This window comes from Cebus imitator, unplaced genomic scaffold (genome assembly GCF_001604975.1).
Source record: "Cebus imitator isolate Cc_AM_T3 unplaced genomic scaffold, Cebus_imitator-1.0 Scaffold8, whole genome shotgun sequence".
NCBI classification, from domain to species: Eukaryota; Metazoa; Chordata; class Mammalia; order Primates; family Cebidae; genus Cebus; species Cebus imitator.
The window spans coordinates 5,956,169-5,975,882 of NW_016107323.1; the positions used below are offsets into that span (position 1 = coordinate 5,956,169).

Consider the following 19,714-nt stretch of genomic DNA (forward strand, 5'->3'; position numbering starts at 1 on the left):
GGGCAGATCATGAGGTCAGGAGATTGAGACCATCCTGACTAACACGGTGAAGCCCCGTCTCTACTAAAAATATAAAAAATTATCCAGGAGTGGTGGTGCACACCTGTAGTCCCAGCTACTCGGGAGGCTGAGGCAGAAGAATCGCTTGAACCCAGGAGGCGGAGGTTGTAGTTAGCAGAGATCGCACTACTGCAGTCCAGCCTGGGAGACAGAGCGAGACTCCGCCCCCCAAAAATAAATACATAAAAAGCTATTTAGTGGAGTAGTTCAGAGAATAGGTCTGGAGGGTCAAGTGATGTTTAGACCTCATCTCTGCCATTTACTAACTATGTGACCTTGGGCATGCTACTTAGTCCTACAAAGCTCCAGTTTTTGTACCTGTATAATGGAGATGATGGTAACACCTACTTCCTAATATGTGAGCGTTAAAGTGGTAACATATGTAAAGCACGAGGCTCAGTGTTGGGAATGTAGTAATAGCTCAATAAGCAAATGGAAAGGCTATAGTAGCGTTCAATACATGAACAACTAAATGGGAAAGAGGTAGGGAGCAGGCATGCAAGCCGGGGACCCTTAAGATAAGCATGTGATACGGGGGAAAGGCCCTCCCAGCTCCTCCACGTCCTTTATTTCATTCCCCTGGTGTCCTGTGCCATTCTCCCAGAGCCCAGTGGGAAGAATCTCTCTTCCCCTTTGTAGTCCTGCCCCTTTGCTATTTTAGGATGTGTTTTTCTCTGTTCCAGTTACTCCACCCTTGCAATCCCATCTGCGTATAAGCTTTCAGAGGCTTCTCAAAATTCTGATCCACTGATGGCACCATTGTCTTGCTCTCCAGCACTGTTAAGGATTTATTCTGTTTCTTAGCTGGGCACCGTGATGCACGCCTGTAATCCCTACACTTCGGAAGGCCAAGGCAGGCAGATTGCTTGAGGCCAGGTATTCAAGACCAGCCCAGGCAACATAGTGAGATCCTGTCTCTACCAAAAAATAGAAAACATTAGCTGGGCATGGTGGTGTGTGCCTGGAAGACTGAGGCAGAAGGATCGCTTGAGCCTGGGAGGTCGAGGCTTCAGTGAGCCATGATTGTGCCACTGTACTCCCGCCTGGGCAACAGAGCGAGACCCTGTCTCTCTCAAAAGAAAAGATTTATTCTGTTTCTTACTACTTCTATGTCATTTCCAGGAACTGTGGAAGAAGAAATAGAAATCGTAATTTCTCACTCTGCCATATTGAACAAGAATCTCTATGGACATTCTGAATATTTAATTCCTTTATCTTTCCTTAGATGAGAAGAAAATCCAGGTGACGGTTTGAAGTCTATTTCTGCTGGTGTATCTCTGAGTGTCCCTGGTAAGGGAATTTGATTTGCTCTTCTGTGAGTACATTCCTTCCAGCCACTAGGGGAAAACTGGATCATACTCAATGAACGGCCCATGAATAGGGCAGTGGTTGTGTCTGCAGGAGTTCCTGGAGCTGGGCCAGAAGCGGAGCACATTGTCCACAAGCCCCTGCCAGCCCAGATTTATGGCTGTGGCTCTGTTAATAGCCTTTGCTTCAAGCTCCAGTGGTTTGTAAGCTCATCCCAGATCCAGAAGTGTATGTCAAATGCCTACACTCCAGAGCCCTGGAGGAATTAATCATGAATAAAGGAGGGAAGGATGAAGGGGAACTGAGAGTCACTCACCATCCTTCCAGCCTGCAAGTGGCAGGAGGAGGCTGCGGGTTTGCTCATGTGTTAAATCCATGTGGTCCTATCTCCCCTGTCCCTGTTCTTTCTTCGATGATACCTTGAATCATTCATCTGTCATCCATCATCCATCACAATGATGCTTGAGCTTTGTCTTACCAAAGCCTTCAGCAGATCAAATGCTTGTTAATAAATCTTGAGTGCTGGCCAGACACGGTGGCTCACGCCTGTAATCCCAACACTTTGGGATGCCGAGGCAGGCAGATCACGAGGTCAAGAGATCGAGACCATCCTGGCCAACCTGGTGAAACCCCATCTCTACTAAAAATACAAAAATTAGCTGAGCATGGTGGCAAGTGCCTGTAGTCCTAGCTACTTTGGAGGCTGAGGCAGAAGAATCGCTTGAACCTGGGAGGTAGAGGTTGCAGTGAGCTGAGATCGCACCACCGCACTCCAGCCTGGGTGACAGAGCAAGACTCTGTCACAAAAAAATTAAAAAATAATAAATAAATAAAAAATCTTGGGTGCTCTGCCAGGCATTCTCCTCGGCGTTTTACAGAATGTTGTCATTTAATGACTAATTTAAGGGACTCCATGAGGTGGGGATGTTGTTGATCCATTTTAGAGATGAGGAAACAGATGAGGGAAGGCTCAGTGACTTGCCCGAGGTCATACGGCTATTATGTGACAGAGCCAGGATTCAAGCCCAAGCAGCCTGCTTTCAGAGCTGATGATCTATTTTAGAATTAGCATGACCCTTCTAGGCTGTCTCTTCCAGTCTTCCCCAGTCATGATGCTCAGCAGGCATAAGAAGTCAATCCCTGAACTATTACCCCTTAGAGGGTGGGTGCTCTAGTGGGACTGAACAGATCCCCACCTCCGATGCTGATCTGTCTTGCTGCTTGTGTTGCCAAAGAGCCAGCTTGCCAGCAACAGAGACCAACGTGGACCGCCCCAGGATGGAACCACTCCATGTCACTTGGTAGCAACTTAGGTACACTGGACTCTTCCAGTTTTGAAGGAGCAGCAATTCATCTTCACCGAATCGGCACCTATTCTGGGTACTGGTTTATCTTTCCTGCCCGCAAAGTCTCAGTTGTCACCATCACCCGAGAACTCACACAATGTCTGACCCACTGACACAGGATCACTCATGACATGGTGTGGGACCCAAGAAGCCCATATATACTGAAGGAGACATAGAAGTAGTTATACGGGGCCAGGCATGGTGGCTCATGCCTGTAATCCCAGCACTTTGGGAGGCCGAGGGGGGCAGATCACGAGGTCAGGAGTTCGAGACCAGCCTGGCCAACATGGTGAAACCCCATTTCTACCAAAAATACCAAAATTAGCCAGGCATGGTGGTGTGTTCCTGTAATGCCAGCTACTCAGGAAGCTGAGGCAGAATAATCACTTGAACCCAGGAGGCAGAGGGTGCAGTGAGCCAAGATCGTGCCACTGCACTCCAGCCTGGGTGACAGAGCAAGACTCTGTCTCAAAAAAAAAAAAAAGTGGATATATGGCCGTGGAATCCACTGGTCCTATCATGTATTGTGCTATCCTGAAGATGATACCTGAGGAAACAATGGAACAGTCCTTTGAAGGTGACACTAAGGTGTCAGCTTAGAGATGATGCCTATGACCATGGGGCACTGTCCTCCAGGACACAATACCCACTCAAGTCCATTGTCATTATGATGCTTTGTTCCCAGGAGAAGAGATTCACAGATCTGGAAATGAAGGGGTTGAAGTAAGAGTAGGCTTCATTGTCATCAGTCCCAGTGACCCACGTCAGGGGATTTGTACTTCACATCCTGCAACTCCTAGGCTCTGTGGCTGTAGAGGTCCTGGCTTCCAGGGAGGGAAAGCTTCCACAGGAGACACAGCAAGAGTCCCGTAGACCTTTTTTTCTTTTTTTTTTTTTTTTCTGAGATGGAGTCTCGCCTTGTCACTGAGGCTGGATGGCAGTGGCGAGCTCTCAGCTCACTGCAACCCCCATCTCCTGGGTTCAAGCGAGTCTCCTGCCTCAGCCTCCCAAGTAGCTGGCATTACAGGCATGCAATACCACACCCAACTAATTTTTGTATTTTTAGTAGAGGTGGGTTTCTCCATGCTGGCCAGGCTGGTCTTGAATTCCTGTCCTCAGGTGATCCACCCACCTCAGCCTCCCAAAGTGCTGGGATTACAGGCGTGAGCCACTGGGCCCGGCCCCGTTAGACTTTAAGCAACAGCTTCTACCCAGTAACTCTGGGCTCTTTGTGTCAAGAAAAAGAGGCAAGAAAAAGAGTCAGCATTCTGTCAGAGAAATTGATCCTGACCGTCATTAACACTTAATAAGCCTCATCTCTCATAGGGGCACCCAGGTGATATACCGGACATCTCTTGATATTCCCCTGCCCAATTTTGGTGTTAAATGTTCAAGCATAGCAGCTATGGCCTAAAAGAGGCATGGTGACCAGGGACTTGAACCCCTTAGGCGTGAGGTCTCGGTCACCCACCCAAGCAAACCGTCTAGATCAGTGGGAGTGCTCGCTGAAGCTGAGAGGAATCTAGAATGGGGAGCAGAGGCGGGAGACGTTGGCATCCACTGCAGCCATGAGGCCAGCAGCAATCACAGGGACTGTAGATTAGCTTGTTGCAGAAAAGAGAGTAACCAGAATCCTGGAGGAACTGTTCTTAGGTGGTGTGAACTGATTACGGTGATGGGCTGCTTAACAGTTCAGTCAACAACAGACCACATATATGATGGTGGTCCCATAAGATGGTAAGACTGTGATTTCTATTATTTACTTATTTATTTTGCAATCCTTTATTGAAGAGTACTGCTTCTTGCAGAGCAGGGCTAACTCATCGGCAGTGCACCCAAAGTTGGCCTATTTCTATCATTCTATAATAGTGACGGGGGGGTCTCACTATGCTGCCCAGGTTTATCTCAGACTCCTGGGCTCAAGTGATCCTCCTACCTCAGCCTCCCAAAGTGCTGAGATTACAGGTGTGAGGTACCATGCCTGACCTTTTTTTTTTTAATTTAATACTGTGTTTTTACGGTAGGTTTTCTATGTCTAGATACGTTTAGATACACAAATTCCATTGTGTTAGAATTGTCTGCAGTATTTAGCACCATTGCATGCTGTACAGGTTTGTAGCGCAGGAGCAATAGGCTACCCTGTATAGCTCAGCTGTGTAGGAGGTAGTCCCATCTAGGTTTGTATGAGGACACTCTATGATGTTTGGATGGTGACAAAATCACCAATTGATGCATTTCTCAGAACACTTCCCCATCATTAAGTGATGCATGACTATATTTGAAGCAAGTGGATCCACCCTGGACTGTGAAAGATGCTGTGATGTGCCACGTGGTCTGCCCTTCAGGACTGAGGCATTTATTCCCTCTAGAATGAGCAGGAGCGTTGCCTGCTAAGTAAGAGCTCGTAGCTGAGTCCCTTGCGGAAGTTGCCTTGGCCAAAAGTAGCTGCCTTGCCCAAGGTCATGCTCTGTCCTTCAGGGCAGCCCACCTCCGATGACTGGTTGTTGTGAAGGTAAAACAGTCTAGCCCCCTTGCCCCAATCTGAAACACCTCTGAAGGGCCAGCTCAGCTTCTGAACCCCTGTAGGCTGAGCAGAGGCCTCTGTGGCAATGGTATTGCAACTTAGGTTCCCCCTCTGCCAGGCCTAGTTTTCTCACAGGTGTTAATCCTAGTAACCACCTGCACTGTAATCTCCATCTCAAAGCCGATTCCCCAGGATCCCATCCTAGAATAGGTACCATGGCACTCTTGCTCAATGCTGCATCCCCAGCACTAGCAGTTCTAGGTGCTCAAGAAATGTTGGTGAAATAAATGAATACACGACAAGGGATCAACCTGGTTCTGTTGCAAAATTTCCCTAAATTATTGCAACATGATTCCTTTCCTCTAACCCGTTCCACCTGTCACAGCCAGATTAATACTTTTAAAGTACCTCCGCAGCTCAAGAACTCTCAGTGGCTCCTCATCACCAATAGAATCTCTCTGGCCTGGCATTTAAGGCCTTTAACAAGCTTCCCCTGGCCTACTTGTCCAACCTCAGCTTTCAATTTTTTTTTTTTTTTTTTTTTTTTTTTTTTGAGACAGAGTCTCTCTCTGTCACCCAGGCTGGAGTGCAGCAGTACGATCTCAGCTCACTGCAACCTCTGCCTCCCGGGTTCAAGCGACTCTCCTGCCTCAGCCTCCCAAGTATCTAGGACTACAGGCACCCACCACCATGCCCAGGCTAACTTTTGTATTTTTAGTAGAGATGGGGTTTCACCATGTTGCTCAGGCTGGTTTCGCGATCTATCCATCTTGGTCTCCCAAAGTGCTGGGATTATAGGTGTGAGCCACCGTGCCCAGCCAGCTTTCAATTCTTACAGATCTCATCCCTCCAAGCTGACCGACCAGACAATTAGCCTTCCCCAGCCTCAGCTACAGCTTCCTCTTTTCATGCAGTTCTCTTTCTACAAAACATCCTACATCTTCTCCAAGTCTCCTTCTGGGTCTTTCCAAATCCTTTGCCTTCTTAATAGCAAGGCAATAAAATGCCAAGGTTATTGCCCAGGCGCTGAGGTTAGAAGGTCCAGGTTCATATTTCAGCTCTGCCACTTCCTGGTTGAGTTGCCTGGAGCAAGTTACTTTACCTCTCTGTGCCTCAGTTTCTTTGTCTGTAAAATGGGGTTAATAATAGAATTTACCTTCTAGGGAAAATGAGAGGTTAAAGATCATCTGGGTAAACTGTTTAGAGAAGCAACTGCCTCATAGTTAACACTAAATATTGGCTATTATAATTTTTTAGGGTGGGGTCTAACACACTTTTTCTAGAATGGGCCACATAGTAAATAGTTCAGGCTTTGCAGGCCATAGATCTGCTGAAACTACTCAGTTCTGTTACTGTGGCGTGAAAGCGGCCATAGATAATACATAACTGGAGGGTGTGGCGTGTTCCAATAAAACTTTATTTACAAAACCAGTTAGCAGGTCAAATTCTGCTCATATGCCATAGTTTGCCAAGCTCTGCTTCAGGGCTCATCACAAATAGGAAGTCTTCCTCAATCCCCCAGGAGACAATGGCTTCTTCCTACAGCTCTGAATATTCTCAGTACCTTAAAGTACAACCGCAACAGCAAATTAATGCCCGGGTAACATGTCGTGGGCAACACACCCTGCCTTGACTTTGGGCTAGAAGGGCGTAGGAAGCAGCGTTCATGGTGGCTAAGAGCATGGATGTTGTAGGCAGACAAACTCGTGTTCCTAGTTCTGCTTACCCACCATGTGATTCAGATAGATGATTTCACTCTCTGGGCCTCAGTTTCCCCAACTGTAAAACAGAGCTTGCAATAACACAAGAACACACACCTCTTAGGCTGCTGTGATGTGTCCAAGTGGAACAGTCAATCAATGCTAGATGTATGATTACTTCACTTTCGCAACCTTCCAGCCACTGTGTTGTTTTGCTGTTGTTGTTGATCACAACAATATGATAATGATGCTAGTTTCTTGCTACATCACAGCTCCTTGATCCTGGAAGCTCCGGTGTAGCCTCTCTGTATCCCTGCCCCCCACCATCTCAGCCCCTACCTCCCCACCCAGGCCATGAACAGACCTGTCAATGGGCGTCCAGGCTGCATAGCTAGCACTGGGTATTTACTTACGACTGGGGGACTCCTCCGATCCCGAAGCCCACCAGGCCCCGGAGCACCAGGATCCAGCTGTACACGGGCGCAAAAGCACTAAGGATGCCGTAGTACAGAGTCCACAGCACACTGATCTTCAGTCCCTGCGGAGAAGGAAGACATGGAATCACGAGGGCTATTCAGCACCTCCAGGTAGCCTCGCACTGCATTGAAAGCTGCCGATGATGGGGTCACACTAAAGGGAACAACACAGCCAAGGGGGTGCTGGGGCCCTCTGTATGGGGAGTGCCAACCCATGGTGGGGGGTGAGAAAATCATGGGGCATTCTTGGTTGTCCCAATGGGCATTGAATGCCAATCTGGGCCCAGACATGTCGGATATTCTACAAAGCAGGAGAGAAAATAGACTTGTCCTGGATCCCAACCATCTCGAATGTTCTGCCCATCATGCAGCCGAAAGACTGTTTCTGATTATCTGCACCTACACCTTTTGTTCTGTTTCACACATTCAAGACTTTTTTTTTTTGGTGGGGGGGCATAGTTTGAATATAGTTTTTCAGGAATGCAACTAGAATGAACATAGTTTTTCAGGAATGCAACTTTCAGGTAAGTCAAAAGAAAATTTACTTTGTTTTACCTGGAACTTTACAAAATTTTTCCTTTCAGAAAACCATGCTGTCAATGACAACACTGATTGCAGTATTTGAGCCGTTGATGGAAAGCTTCAGTGTCAGTTTCCATTCACAGTGTTTATCTATGACTAGACTGATCTAACTCTTATTTCAAAAGGTCAAATGTAAAGAAAAAGCATCGACAATATTCAATTAAATCTAAACGTATTTATAACCAGAGGCAGATCTTGACCCCCTCATCTTGCCATCTAGACAGAGTTGTGGGTAAAGATTTGCATATTAAAAATAAATTTTATTTTATTAACGCCTTTAAAAATTTCTCTCTCCTAGTTAGAACTTCAGAACTGATTTCTTTTTTTCACTAACAAGTTTATTTTGGCATCATTATTCTAACATCTATTGTACCAGGATAAAACTATATCAAAATATAATGGTACTGAGTGATCTCTTTACTGCAAAGAATGAAACGTAATATAAAGGTGGTTTCCTGTGTTGGCAAACTCACTTTGAAGTTATTTTAATGAATGACATACTCTTACATCCTCCCAATTTGCAAAACAAACAAAGAACTTATTTCATTCTTATTTTTTATTTTGAGACAGGGTGTCATTCTGCTGCCCATGCTGGGAGTGCAGTGGTGAAATCTTGGCTCACTGCAGCCTCCACCCCCCGGGCTCAAGTGATCCTCCCACTTTAGCCTCCCGAGTAGCTGGAAACATAGATGTATGCCACCATGCCTGGCTAATTTTTGTATATTTTGTACAGGCGGGGTTTCACCATGCTGTCCGCATTGTTCTCAAACTCCTGGGATCAAGTGATCCACCCACCTCAGCGTCCAAAATATGAGCCACCACGCCCGGCTTATTTCTTTTTTAAAGTATGTGAGTGACTAGGTTATTTTATCTTTGAAAAATTTTTTCTGGATAGTTAAGAAGGCATTATTCAAATTGCTCTTTTTTTTTTTTGAGCTGGAGTCTTGTCACCCAGGCCGGAGTGCAATGGCATGATCTCAGCTCACTGCAACCTCCACCTCCCGGGTTCAGGCAATTCTTCTGCCTCAGCCTCCCGAGTAGCTGGGATTACAGGCATGTGCCACCATGCCCAGCTAATTATATATTTTTAGTAGAGATGGGGTATCTCCATGTTGGTCAGGATGGTCTCGAACTCCCGACCTCAGATGATCTGCCCGCCTCGGACTCCCAAAGTACTGGGATTACAGGTGTGAGTCACTGTGCCCAGCCCTCAAATTGTTTACTTTTTAAAAGAAATGGAGTGTTGCTATGTTGCCCACTTTGATCTTGAACTCCTGAGTTCAAGGGGTCCTCCTGCCTCAGTCTCCTGAGTAGCTGGGATTACAGAGGCAAATTTTTCACATTGTTAAAGTAAAGGAAACATGTGTGCAATAGGGTCAAGAACCACAGAGGGACATGATGCTTCAAGACAAACATAGGTCTGGGCACAGTGGCTCACATCTGTAATCCCAGCACTTTGGGAGTCTGAGGCCAGTGAATCACTTGAGGCCAGGAGTTTGAGACCAGCCTGGCCAACGTGGTGAAGCCCTGACTCTAATAAAAATGCAAAAATTAGCCAGGCGGAGTGCTGGGTGCCTGTAGTCCCAGCTACTCGGAAGTCAGAGGCAGGAGAATTGCTTGAACCCGGGAGGTGGAGGTTGCAGTGAGCCAAGATCATGCTGCTGCACTGTGGCCTGAGCAACAGAGTGAGACTCCATCTCAAAAAAAAAGACAAACATGGCACATAATACTGGAGTGTTAATTACCCACATGGATTGAAAAAAAAAATAAGGGTAAACAAATATAATTATGACAGGGTAGAATGCAAATTTCACGTGAATTTTCAATCTGCTGTGTGAGGTTTGGGGCAGGCCTCTCTCTGCAATACTCTTCCCTGAACTCCAAGGGTGAGTTCACCTTCCTGTTCCCCTGGGAACACTTCAGGGGGAAAGTATGAAACATACTGATGTTTTGCTTTAAGATATTAAACTGAATTAAAGGAGATGAGTGAGGAAATTTGGAGGCCTACGAGATGATTTCATGTCTTTTAGAAAACGACTTTAGGTGGCAGAGAGACTCTTTTAAATAATTCTCTCTGCAGAGAGAATCTTTTAAATAATTTTGCATCAGGCCGGGCGCAGTGGCTCAAGCCTGTAATCACAGCACTTTGGGAGGCCGAGGCGGGTGGATCACAAGGTCAAGAGATCGAGACCATCCTGGTCAATATGGTGAAACCCCGTCTCTACTAAAAATACAAAACATTAGCTGGGCATGGTGGTGCGTGCCTGTAATCCCAGCTACTCAGGAGGCTGAGGCAGGAGAATTGCCTGAACCCAGGAGGCGGAGGTTGCGGTGAGCCGAGATCGCGCCATTGCACTCCAGCCTGGGTAACATGAGTGAAACTCCGTCTCAAAAAAAAAAAAAAAATAATAATAATAATAATTTTGCATCTCCTTGCAAGGAAGTTATTTGTTTTTCATTTCAGTCACTTTTATGATTATGTCAAAGAGAAAGAGTCCATGAGGTGCCAGTCTCACCTATTTTTATTTATTTATTTATTTTTGACGTATAGTCTTGCTCAGTTGCCCAGGCTGCAATACAGTGGCTCACTCACTGCACCTCAGCTCACTGCACCTCAGCTCACGGCAACCTCTGCCTCCTGGATTCAAGCGATTCCCCTGCCATAGCCTCCTCTTGCGCCACCATGTCCAGCTAAGTTTTATGTTTTTAGTAGAGAAGGGGTTTCACCATGTTGGCCAGGCCAGTCTCGAACTCCTGGACTCAAGCAATCCACCTGCCTCAGCCTCCGAAAGTGCTAGGATTACAGGCATCAGCCACCACACCCAGCCAACACCTTTTAAACATAGCTGCTCTGCTCTCTGTTTAACACAGAAGGCACTGGGGCAACCATAACCACTTAGAATTTAATAACATTGTTTTGTTTCTGTTGCATTTCTTTTTGCAGACATTTCCTACTTAAGGCAATTGCTATTGATCTTCCAATTAAGACTCTATAGTTTCATATCCAAAAATATATTAAAGTTTTTTTATTAGCCCCATATTACAGGTGATAGATTTTTAAACAGCAATTTGATATAAAGAAAGTTATTAAGGTCCGGGCAAGGTGGCTCATGCCTGTCCTCCCAGCACTTTAAAAGATTGAAGCAAAAGGATCACTTGAGGCTAGGAGTTTGAGACCAATCTGGGCAACACGGTGACACCCTTGGTCTACAAAAATTAAATTAAAAAAAAAAAAAGAAAAAAGCAGAAAGATATTAAGTGCATAAGATTATAAGTGGCCGAGGATTTACTAAAGTCCAGGAAGTGATGATCATAACAAAGCAACATTTTTGCACTCCTAAATCCATAACGTCGGTACTGGCCACGCAGACATTTAATTCCTTTCGTTTGGTTTAAGCTAACTTAATAGGGACTTTCTTCCTTGAAATCCAAGGAGTCTTGAATCAAATACAAGACTTAATTAGCAGCCGTGGGAGAAAAGAAGGCACCGAGACCAGCACATGGGAGTTAACCCTCCTTCAAGGTCCACTGGGAGCTGGATTACCCCGCTGCCAGGAAGCAGAGACACGCTAATCGGTCCTGTTTGGTCACAGCAGGTTGCAGCTGGCTCTGCATTTGTCCGCTGCTGCCAGGGCTTTCCAGCTGCCCCAAAATGAGGGCTCAGCAACCCTGTGTAAGGACTGCCATGGCCATTACAAAAGCAGGGATACTGCCAGCCAGCTCCACCCAAGAGCTTGTTTGGGACTCTGCAGAAATGTCTCCTGGGCCTTTGGGCTTCTCATTAACTACGACTGTCATTCTGTCTAATATCTGTTCCGCCCTTTACAAATCGAGAGCTCCTTCCTTCCTTCCTTCCTTCTTTCCTTCTTCTCTCTCTCCCTTCTTTCTTTTTACATTTATTGAGCATCCCCTGTATATCAGGCTCCAGGGGTGGATGCATAGGCATTATGCATTCATTAATTTGCTCATTCAGTTACTCATTCAATAAGCATGTATTGAGCACCTGCTGTATACCAGACACTGATATATATTCTTCGTCCATCCATTCATTTATTCAATAAACATATGTTGAGCACCTGCTGTGTACCCAGCATTAAAGATATATATTAATCATCCATTCATGCATCAAATATGCATATATTGAACACCTGCTGTTTGTTAGGCCCTGGGCTCTAGTAGGGAACATGACAGCCAGAATCTCTGACTTCATGGAACTTTCATTTGCATTTCATTAACCACTGTCTCATCGTCACACTGGATCCCCACAGCAGCCCTGTGAACAAAGGTTGTTATTTTCATGTCTACTTTACAAATTAGCATGGCAAGGGCCAAAGTAGTTGAGCAATTTGCTGAAGACCAGTAAGAGGTGCCAAAATTGGAGCCAGAACTTCCAACTTTGGATGAGCCACTCCCTTCCTCTAGAGCCTTTGATGGCTCCCGATTACCTCTGACAGAAAACATAAATCCACAATGCAAGTGTAACACAGCAAGGATCGGGGGGCCTGGCAGAATTACAGAGAACCTGACCTGTCCTGTCAGCCTCTGTTCAACTCTAGCCAAAAGTTACCATGACAAAATGTGGGTTCCAGGCTTCCAAATTACCTGATTTTTAAAAAAATCATAACTTTATTTTTAAGCAAGAAGTCATTTTTGAAATGGAGGCAACTGATTCAAAATCCTATAAAACATTGTGTAGGATAAATAAAACGCATTGGGGGGCCATGTTTGGTGGATGGGTTACAGTTTGTAACTTGTAGCTTAGAAAGCCTGGTGCCCCGTGAGCCAAATATGGCAAGTGGTATTCTCTAATATGTTCAACCAAAGGAAAATAGTCACAGGTGGAGGAGTCCCAAGGATCCTCGGAGGCAGTCCTAGTGCCTGCCAGATACCTCTACTTCCTTCTTAAAGATAACATAGACCTAATGACTTTTGAACTAGACAGCGACCTCTCCATACTGTTTTTTTTTTTTTTTTTTTTTTTTTTCAGACAGAGACTTGCACTGTCACCAGGCTGGAGTGCAGTGGCATGATCTCAGCTCACAGCAACCTCCGCCTCCTGAGTTCAAGTGATTCTCCTGCCTCAGCCTCCTGAGTAGCTGGGATTACAGGCACACGCCACCATGCCCAGCTAATTTTGTATATTTTTAGTAGAGATGGAGTTTCACCATGTTGGCTAGGATGGTCTCAATCTCTTGACCTCATGATCTGCCCACCTTGGCCTCCCAAAGTGCTGGGATTACAGGTCCATACCATATTCTAAGTGTATTGTACTCTTCCTCCCTCCCTCCCTCCCTTCCTTCCTTCCTTTCCTTCCTTCCCTCTCTCCTTTCCTTCCTTCCTTCCTTTCCTTTCCTTTTTTAGAGATGACATCTTGCTCTGTCACCCAGGCTGGAGTACAGTGGCACGATCATAGCTCACTGCAGCCTTGAACTCCTGGACTCAAGCAATCCTCTCACCTCAGCCCCCAAGTAGCCTGGACCACAGGCACGTGCCACCACACCTGGATACATTTGCTTATTTAATCCCCCCATTCAAATGCCTATTACGGAGTATTTTGCAGATGGGGAAACTGAAGCTCAGAGAGGTGAAGCATCTTGCTCAAGGTAACCTCAGTCAACAGGGGTGCACTGTGATATAAACCTGGATGTGTTTACCTCCATGTCTTCAAGACCACACACCTACAGTTGCCTTCGCCTTTCCGTGGCCACCACAAACTCCCAGGTGGTAGAAACTTCTGTAGGAACCAAAGTGGCTCCCTGAGTCCTAACCCTGCATGTGAATGCCCCATAGTATCATACAGTGAACGGCCTGGCAGGAATCTTGTAGCTAAGCTAGGGCGGATCTAGGAGGTTCTCGGTGGTTGCCAAGGCTCACCAGCTGCCTGGCTTGCCCAGTTCCTGGGGGAATTCTGGGGAAGCTTTATAATTAGAATCTGATCTGTCCTTCCTGAGGCTGGGCCAGAATTCCATGCTGGGGAGGAGGAAGCTCTGCAATCTGGGGACACTTTCTCTCTCTCTCTGGTCAGGCCAGTTTCATGTTGGGTGTGGAATTTGTCATGCTGGTTGGGAGAACTGCTGGAACACCATATGGGCAGCCCTCCTGGGCATCATCTCTTTGGGATGAATGAATGTTCAACTAATCAATGAAAATCTGGGGAATAATTAAGTTATGTCTCCCAGCAGCCATGATCAGGGTTAAGGGTGTGGACCCTGGAGCCAGGCATGCCTGCATTTCAGTGCTGGCATTGCCATTTACAGACACCACAAGCTTGGCAAATGATAGGTATAATAATGGACATTTATGTAATTTCCTCTGTGCCAAGAGCTTTATGTACAAGAGCCATTTACTCCTCATAACAGCCCTATGGGAGAAGCTATGATTATCCCACCTACAGATGAGAAAACAGACACAGAGAAGTTGAATAGCTTGCCCAATATACAGCCTTTAAGTAGAGGAGCTGGGATTTGAACCCGAGCAGCCTGGCCTCAAAACCCATGCTTTTTACAATGACACTGCATTATTTCATTTGTCAAAATGAGTTTGTTAGGTAAATATTGAAATGAGGGCTGAGCAGGCCCAGGAGATGAAGAAAGATCATGAAGAACGGATGCCACATCGCTACAACTTGGTGATACTGTCTGCGCATGTTCTCTAGAGCCTGGTTTCTCAACCTCAGCACCACCAACATCTTGGACTGGGTCACTCTTTGTGGTGGGGGCTGTCCCATTCACTGTGGGCTGTGGAGCAGAATCCTAGGCCCCTATGCACTGGATACCAGTAGCACACCCCTCCCCCAAGGTGTGACAATCAAAAAGGTCTCTAGACATTGCTAAGTCCCCCCAGCTCTGCACTGAGAACTACCATTCTGGAAGGTGCCAAAATACGGTTACAATCTGAAAACCCCTCTATAAATCTCTTTAAAATCCCAGCTTAGAGCTATCTCCTCTAAGGCCCCTCACAAACATGAAGATGTCCATATGGGAACACCACGTGAATTAATGCCCCTAGTGGCAGAGTGAATATACTCTTCCAAGGGAAGTTAGGATCCTACAGGAACAACCTTTGTGAACTTTCCAGGTCAACGACGAACATTCATCAGTTGAGGCAGTTGCTACTCTGGAGAGGATAAGAAAATAGCAGAGAGTGGAAACGAGGAGGTCTGGTTCTCATCCACCCCAGCTCAGTCACTCAAGAAGTATTTATTGATATTGTGCACTCTGAGCCAGGGAGGTCAGGCTCTGGGGTCAACTCAGTGGACAAAACAAATGCAGCCCCTTTCCTTGTGGAGTTTACTAAATTCCCTCCACACTCTTCAGTCCTGTGCCTGTGGCAGACATCACCAATCAATCACAGCACTGTCCCGCTAAGCTTTCCGACTCAAGTCCCTGTTTCTGGCATCCTCTAATAAATGATTAGAACAGACACAGGACAAAAACCCACTTGCCGTTTCATTTTGGGGATTCAATGAATGGTAGCTATGAGTATCTATGTTATCTAATCCTACCTCCTCTAATATAAATAAGGAAATTTTGGCCCTAGATGAGGAGTGGCTTGCTTTAGTCACGCAGCGTTGGATCTAAGCCCAAAGTTAAGGTATTTTTACTCGTTTTCCCTTATATTCCTCACTGCTTTATGCTTCAGCAATTGGATAGCAGAATTTGGGGTTCCGCAAATTTCCTCATTATGAATTCCTGAATGTGTGTGTGTGTGTGTGTGTGTGTGCGTGTGTGTGTGCGCGCACACGTGTGCATGTCTGTCGCAGGAACAAATTAATGAATTTTATTTTTTTCAGACAGAATCTTGCTCTGTTGCCCAGGCTAGAGTGCAACGGCACAATCTCGGCTCACTGCAGCCTCTGCCTCCCAGATTCAAGCAATTCTCCTGCCTTAGCCTCTCAAGTAGCTGGCATTTCAGGTACCCACCACTGTGCCTGGCTAAATTTTGTATTTTTTATAGAGATGGGGTTTTCCCATATTGCCCAGGCTGGTCTCAAACTCCTGAGCTCAGGTGATCTGTCTGCCTTGGCCTCTCAAAGCGCTGGGATTATAGGCCTGAGCCACCACAACTGGCTTCCTTTGTTTATTTTAAAGGCTTGAAGATTAACATTGGGTTCAGCCTCAGATACCCACGGTTTTACAGCTCTTTTAACTGCTGCTCAGCTCCACCAAAACAAAAACGACTCTATTTCATTTTCAGAGGTGTCTTTTTCCCTTCTATCCTTCCTTCCTTCCTCCTTCCCTCCTTCCTTTCTTCCTTTTCTTCTTTCCCTCCCTTCCTCGCTCTCTCTCCCTACCACCTTCCTTTCTTCCTCTCTCCCTCCTTTCCTGCCTCTCTCCCTTTCTCCTTTCCTCTTTCCCCCTCTTCTTTTTTTTTTTCCTGAGATGACGTTTCACTCTTGTTGCCCAGGCTGGAGTGCAATGGCACAGTGTTGCTCCTGAGTCGCTGTGATTACAGGTATGTGGCACGATGCCTGGCTAATTTTGTATTCTTAGTAGAGATGGGACTTCACCATGTTGGTCAGGCTGTTCTTGAGCTCCTGACCTCAGGTGATCTGCATGAGCCACCATGACTGGCCCCTCTTTTCTTCCTTCCCTCCCTCTGTCCCTTTCCCTCCCTCCCTTCTTCTTTCCTTCTTCCCTTTTTTCCCCTCTTTCCCTCTCTCCCTCCCTCCCTCCTTCCTTCCTTCCTCCTCCTTCCCTTTTTCCTTTCCCCCTTTCCCATCCCTCCCTCCTTTCTCTCCCTCCCTCCCTCCTTCCTTCCTTCCTCCTCCTTCCCTTTTTCCTTTCCCCCTTTCCCATCCCTCCCTCCTTTCTCTCCCTCCCTCCCTCCTTCCTTCCTTCCTGTCCTGTCCCGCTTATTCATTCTTCCAACCAGGAAATCACAATGCCATCACTCATATGCTCCAGCAACAGGAAGTGGGTGGGAGGGCCGATGGGGGCAGGATCTAGAGAGCTGCCACTGAGGACAAGAGTAATTCCTTCTTGGGTTAACTGGGAGGTGGGGAATACCAGCTTTTACTTCCTTTAGGAGCCCGGGAGAGGCCTTCCCAACTGCCCTCTCCAGCCCCATCACCAACGAAGACCATGAGGGCCATCGTGGCTGCATTTAGTTTCCAACCTTCTGCCTCCGGACTTATATTCTTGACAGTTATATTGAGCACCATTTCCTAGCTGTTATATTGATCACTATCTTCCAGGTGTCTGCTGGCCCAAGTTTCCTGCGCGGTAGCAGTGAGAGGGAATGCAGCAGGAGTCTGCCTCCTCTAAGGCATTGCTGGAACATTCACTCATTCATCGAGCCATCGCCTGCCTCTAGAGCACCTACACATTCAAGCCACTGGCATCACAGTGAAAACAAAGCACTAGATCTAGAATGAGCAAGGCCTGGCTCTGTGACACACAAACTGTGTGGCCCTGGGTAAGTTGCCCACTCTCTGTGCCTCAGTTTCCTCTTCTGTCAAGTCAGAGTGATAACAGCACCTACTTCAATGGTTATTATGGGGATTGGATGAGTTAATGCATGAACCACACTTTGTATCATGCCTGCTAGACAAGGCAGTATTTTATTTTAGGCCCATGACTTGCTAGTTGTAGTGGAGATTGCCTTTTACCTACTTAGCATCCAGATCGCACTTCTTCCTTCCTAACAGAATTCTAGATTTGTTCAAGTAGCCCGTTCCCAGCTCCAGTAGTAGATTATTCTTAGTCTAAGCCAATCATTTTCAAAGTGTGGTCCCAAGACTAGCAGCATTGATATTGCATGGGGACTTGTCAGAAATGCTATACTTGGGCCAGGTGTGGTGGCTCACACCTGTAATCCTAGCACTTTGGGAGGGCAAGGTGTGTGGATCACAAGGTCAGGAGTTCAAGACCAGCCTACCCAAGATGGTGAAACCTTGTCTGTACTAAAAATACAAAAATTAGCTGGGCATGGTGGTACATGCCTGTAATCCCAGCTGCTCGGGAGGCTGAGTCAGAGAATTGCTTAAACCCAACAGGTGGAGGTTGCAGTGAGCCGAGATCGCGCCACTGTACTCCAGCCTGGGTGACAGAGTAAGACTCACTCTCAAAAAAAAAAAAAAAAAAAAAAAGCTACGCTTGGAGTTTCGGTTTACATGTGTCCTGTGCCTACCACGTGCCTGCTATTGTCCAAAGTGATTACACAGTGGCTCACGTCTGTTACCCCAGCACTTTGGAAGGCTGAGGTGGGAGGACTGCTTGAGGCCAGGAGTTTGAGTCTAGCCTGGGCAACATAGTGAGACCCTGTCTCTCTATAAATATAAATATTAAAAAACAATTAGCTGGGCATGGCGGGACAAGTCTTGTCCCAGCTACTTGGGAGGCTGAGGTGGGAGGATTGCTTGAGTCCAGGAGGTCAAGGCTGCAGTGAGCTATGATTGCACCTCTGCCTGGGCAACAGAGCAAGATCTTGTCTCAAAAAACAAAAACAAACCCAAAAGGAACAGTGATTTACACCTCAATTAACCCTAATTCACCTCTATTTACCCTACAGTACAGGTTCTGTTATTTTCTTCTTTATACATATTAGGAAATGGATGATCAGAGAGGTCAATTTGGCTGGGTGCGGTGGCTCACGCCTGTAATCCCAGCACTTTGGGAGGCCATGGTGGGCGGGTCACTTGAGGTCAGGAGTTCGAGACTAGCCTGGCCGACATGGTGAAACCCCGTCTCTACTAAAAATACAAAAATTAGCCAGGTGTGGTGGCAGGTGCCTGTAATCCCAGCTGCTTAGGTGGCTGAGGCAAGAGAATCACTTGAACCCAGGAGACAGAGGTTTCAGTGAGCCGAGACTGCATGATTGTACTCCATCCTGGATGACAGAGCAAGACTCTGTCTAAAAAAAAAAAAAAAGTCAATTTGCTCACCCAAGGTCATACAGCCAGGAGTGGCAAAATTGAGACTGAACCCAGGTCTTCAAGGTCCTGAGCTGTAAGGTCTCTCTTCCTTCTTGTTTGCAAAACCGTTTCATATCATGTCTGAGCTCTCCCAAAAGCTGGCTCGAAGATAAGCATCCTAGCACAGATAGTTATGTGAGCAGTGATTGCAGTAGGTGAGTGGAGAAGTGGGACAGCGAAGGGAAGGCAGATCATTCAGGGTGTCTTCATGAATGGGTTCCCACGCAGACACTGGAGCCCAGTCCTGCTGGGATTGAGAAATGGCTCTCTGGGTGCAGTGAGTGGCTCATATCTGTAATCCTAGCATTGTGGGAGGCCAAGGCAGGAGGATTGCTTGAGGCCAGGAATTTGACACCAGCCGGGGCAACATGGTGAAACCCCATTTCTACAAAAAAATACAAAAATTAGCTGAGCGTATTGGCACATGCTTATAGTCCCAGCTGCCTGGGGGGCTAAGGGGAGGATTGCTTGAGCCTCAGAGGTTGAGGCTACTGTGAGCTGAGACTGTGCCACTGCACTCCAGCAAGACCCTGTCTCAAACAACAACAAAAAAAATTGAGAAATGGCTCTCTTTAGGGCAAGGGAATCAATGGCTTTATCTACTATCCCTTGACTGCCCCAGCCAATGAGGAAATGGTTCCTGTCCTGGAGATATGAATAGACACCGATTGTCTAGATTCTGAAATGTATATGGTTGGACCCGACTCAAAATGCTTTGAAGAGTCCACAGCAGCCTTACAGCAACGTCTTCTCACAGTACTTCAATGTAATCCTCATTAGGCCTCCCAATTGCTAATGCAGAA

At 46.5% G+C, this 19,714-nt stretch overlaps 1 protein-coding gene across 2 annotated transcripts in view; it reads right to left on the reverse strand.

Moving 5' to 3' along the window:
- Positions 1-19,714, reverse strand: part of LOC108313108 (SV2 related protein) — a 107,576-nt gene that overhangs the window by 45,924 nt on the left and 41,938 nt on the right. For both annotated transcript variants that reach the window (XM_037743158.1, XM_017541419.2), the window contains exon 6: positions 7,352-7,476. In XM_037743158.1, coding sequence (XP_037599086.1) covers positions 7,352-7,476 — 125 coding nt within the window. The remainder of the gene's footprint in view (positions 1-7,351; positions 7,477-19,714) is intronic.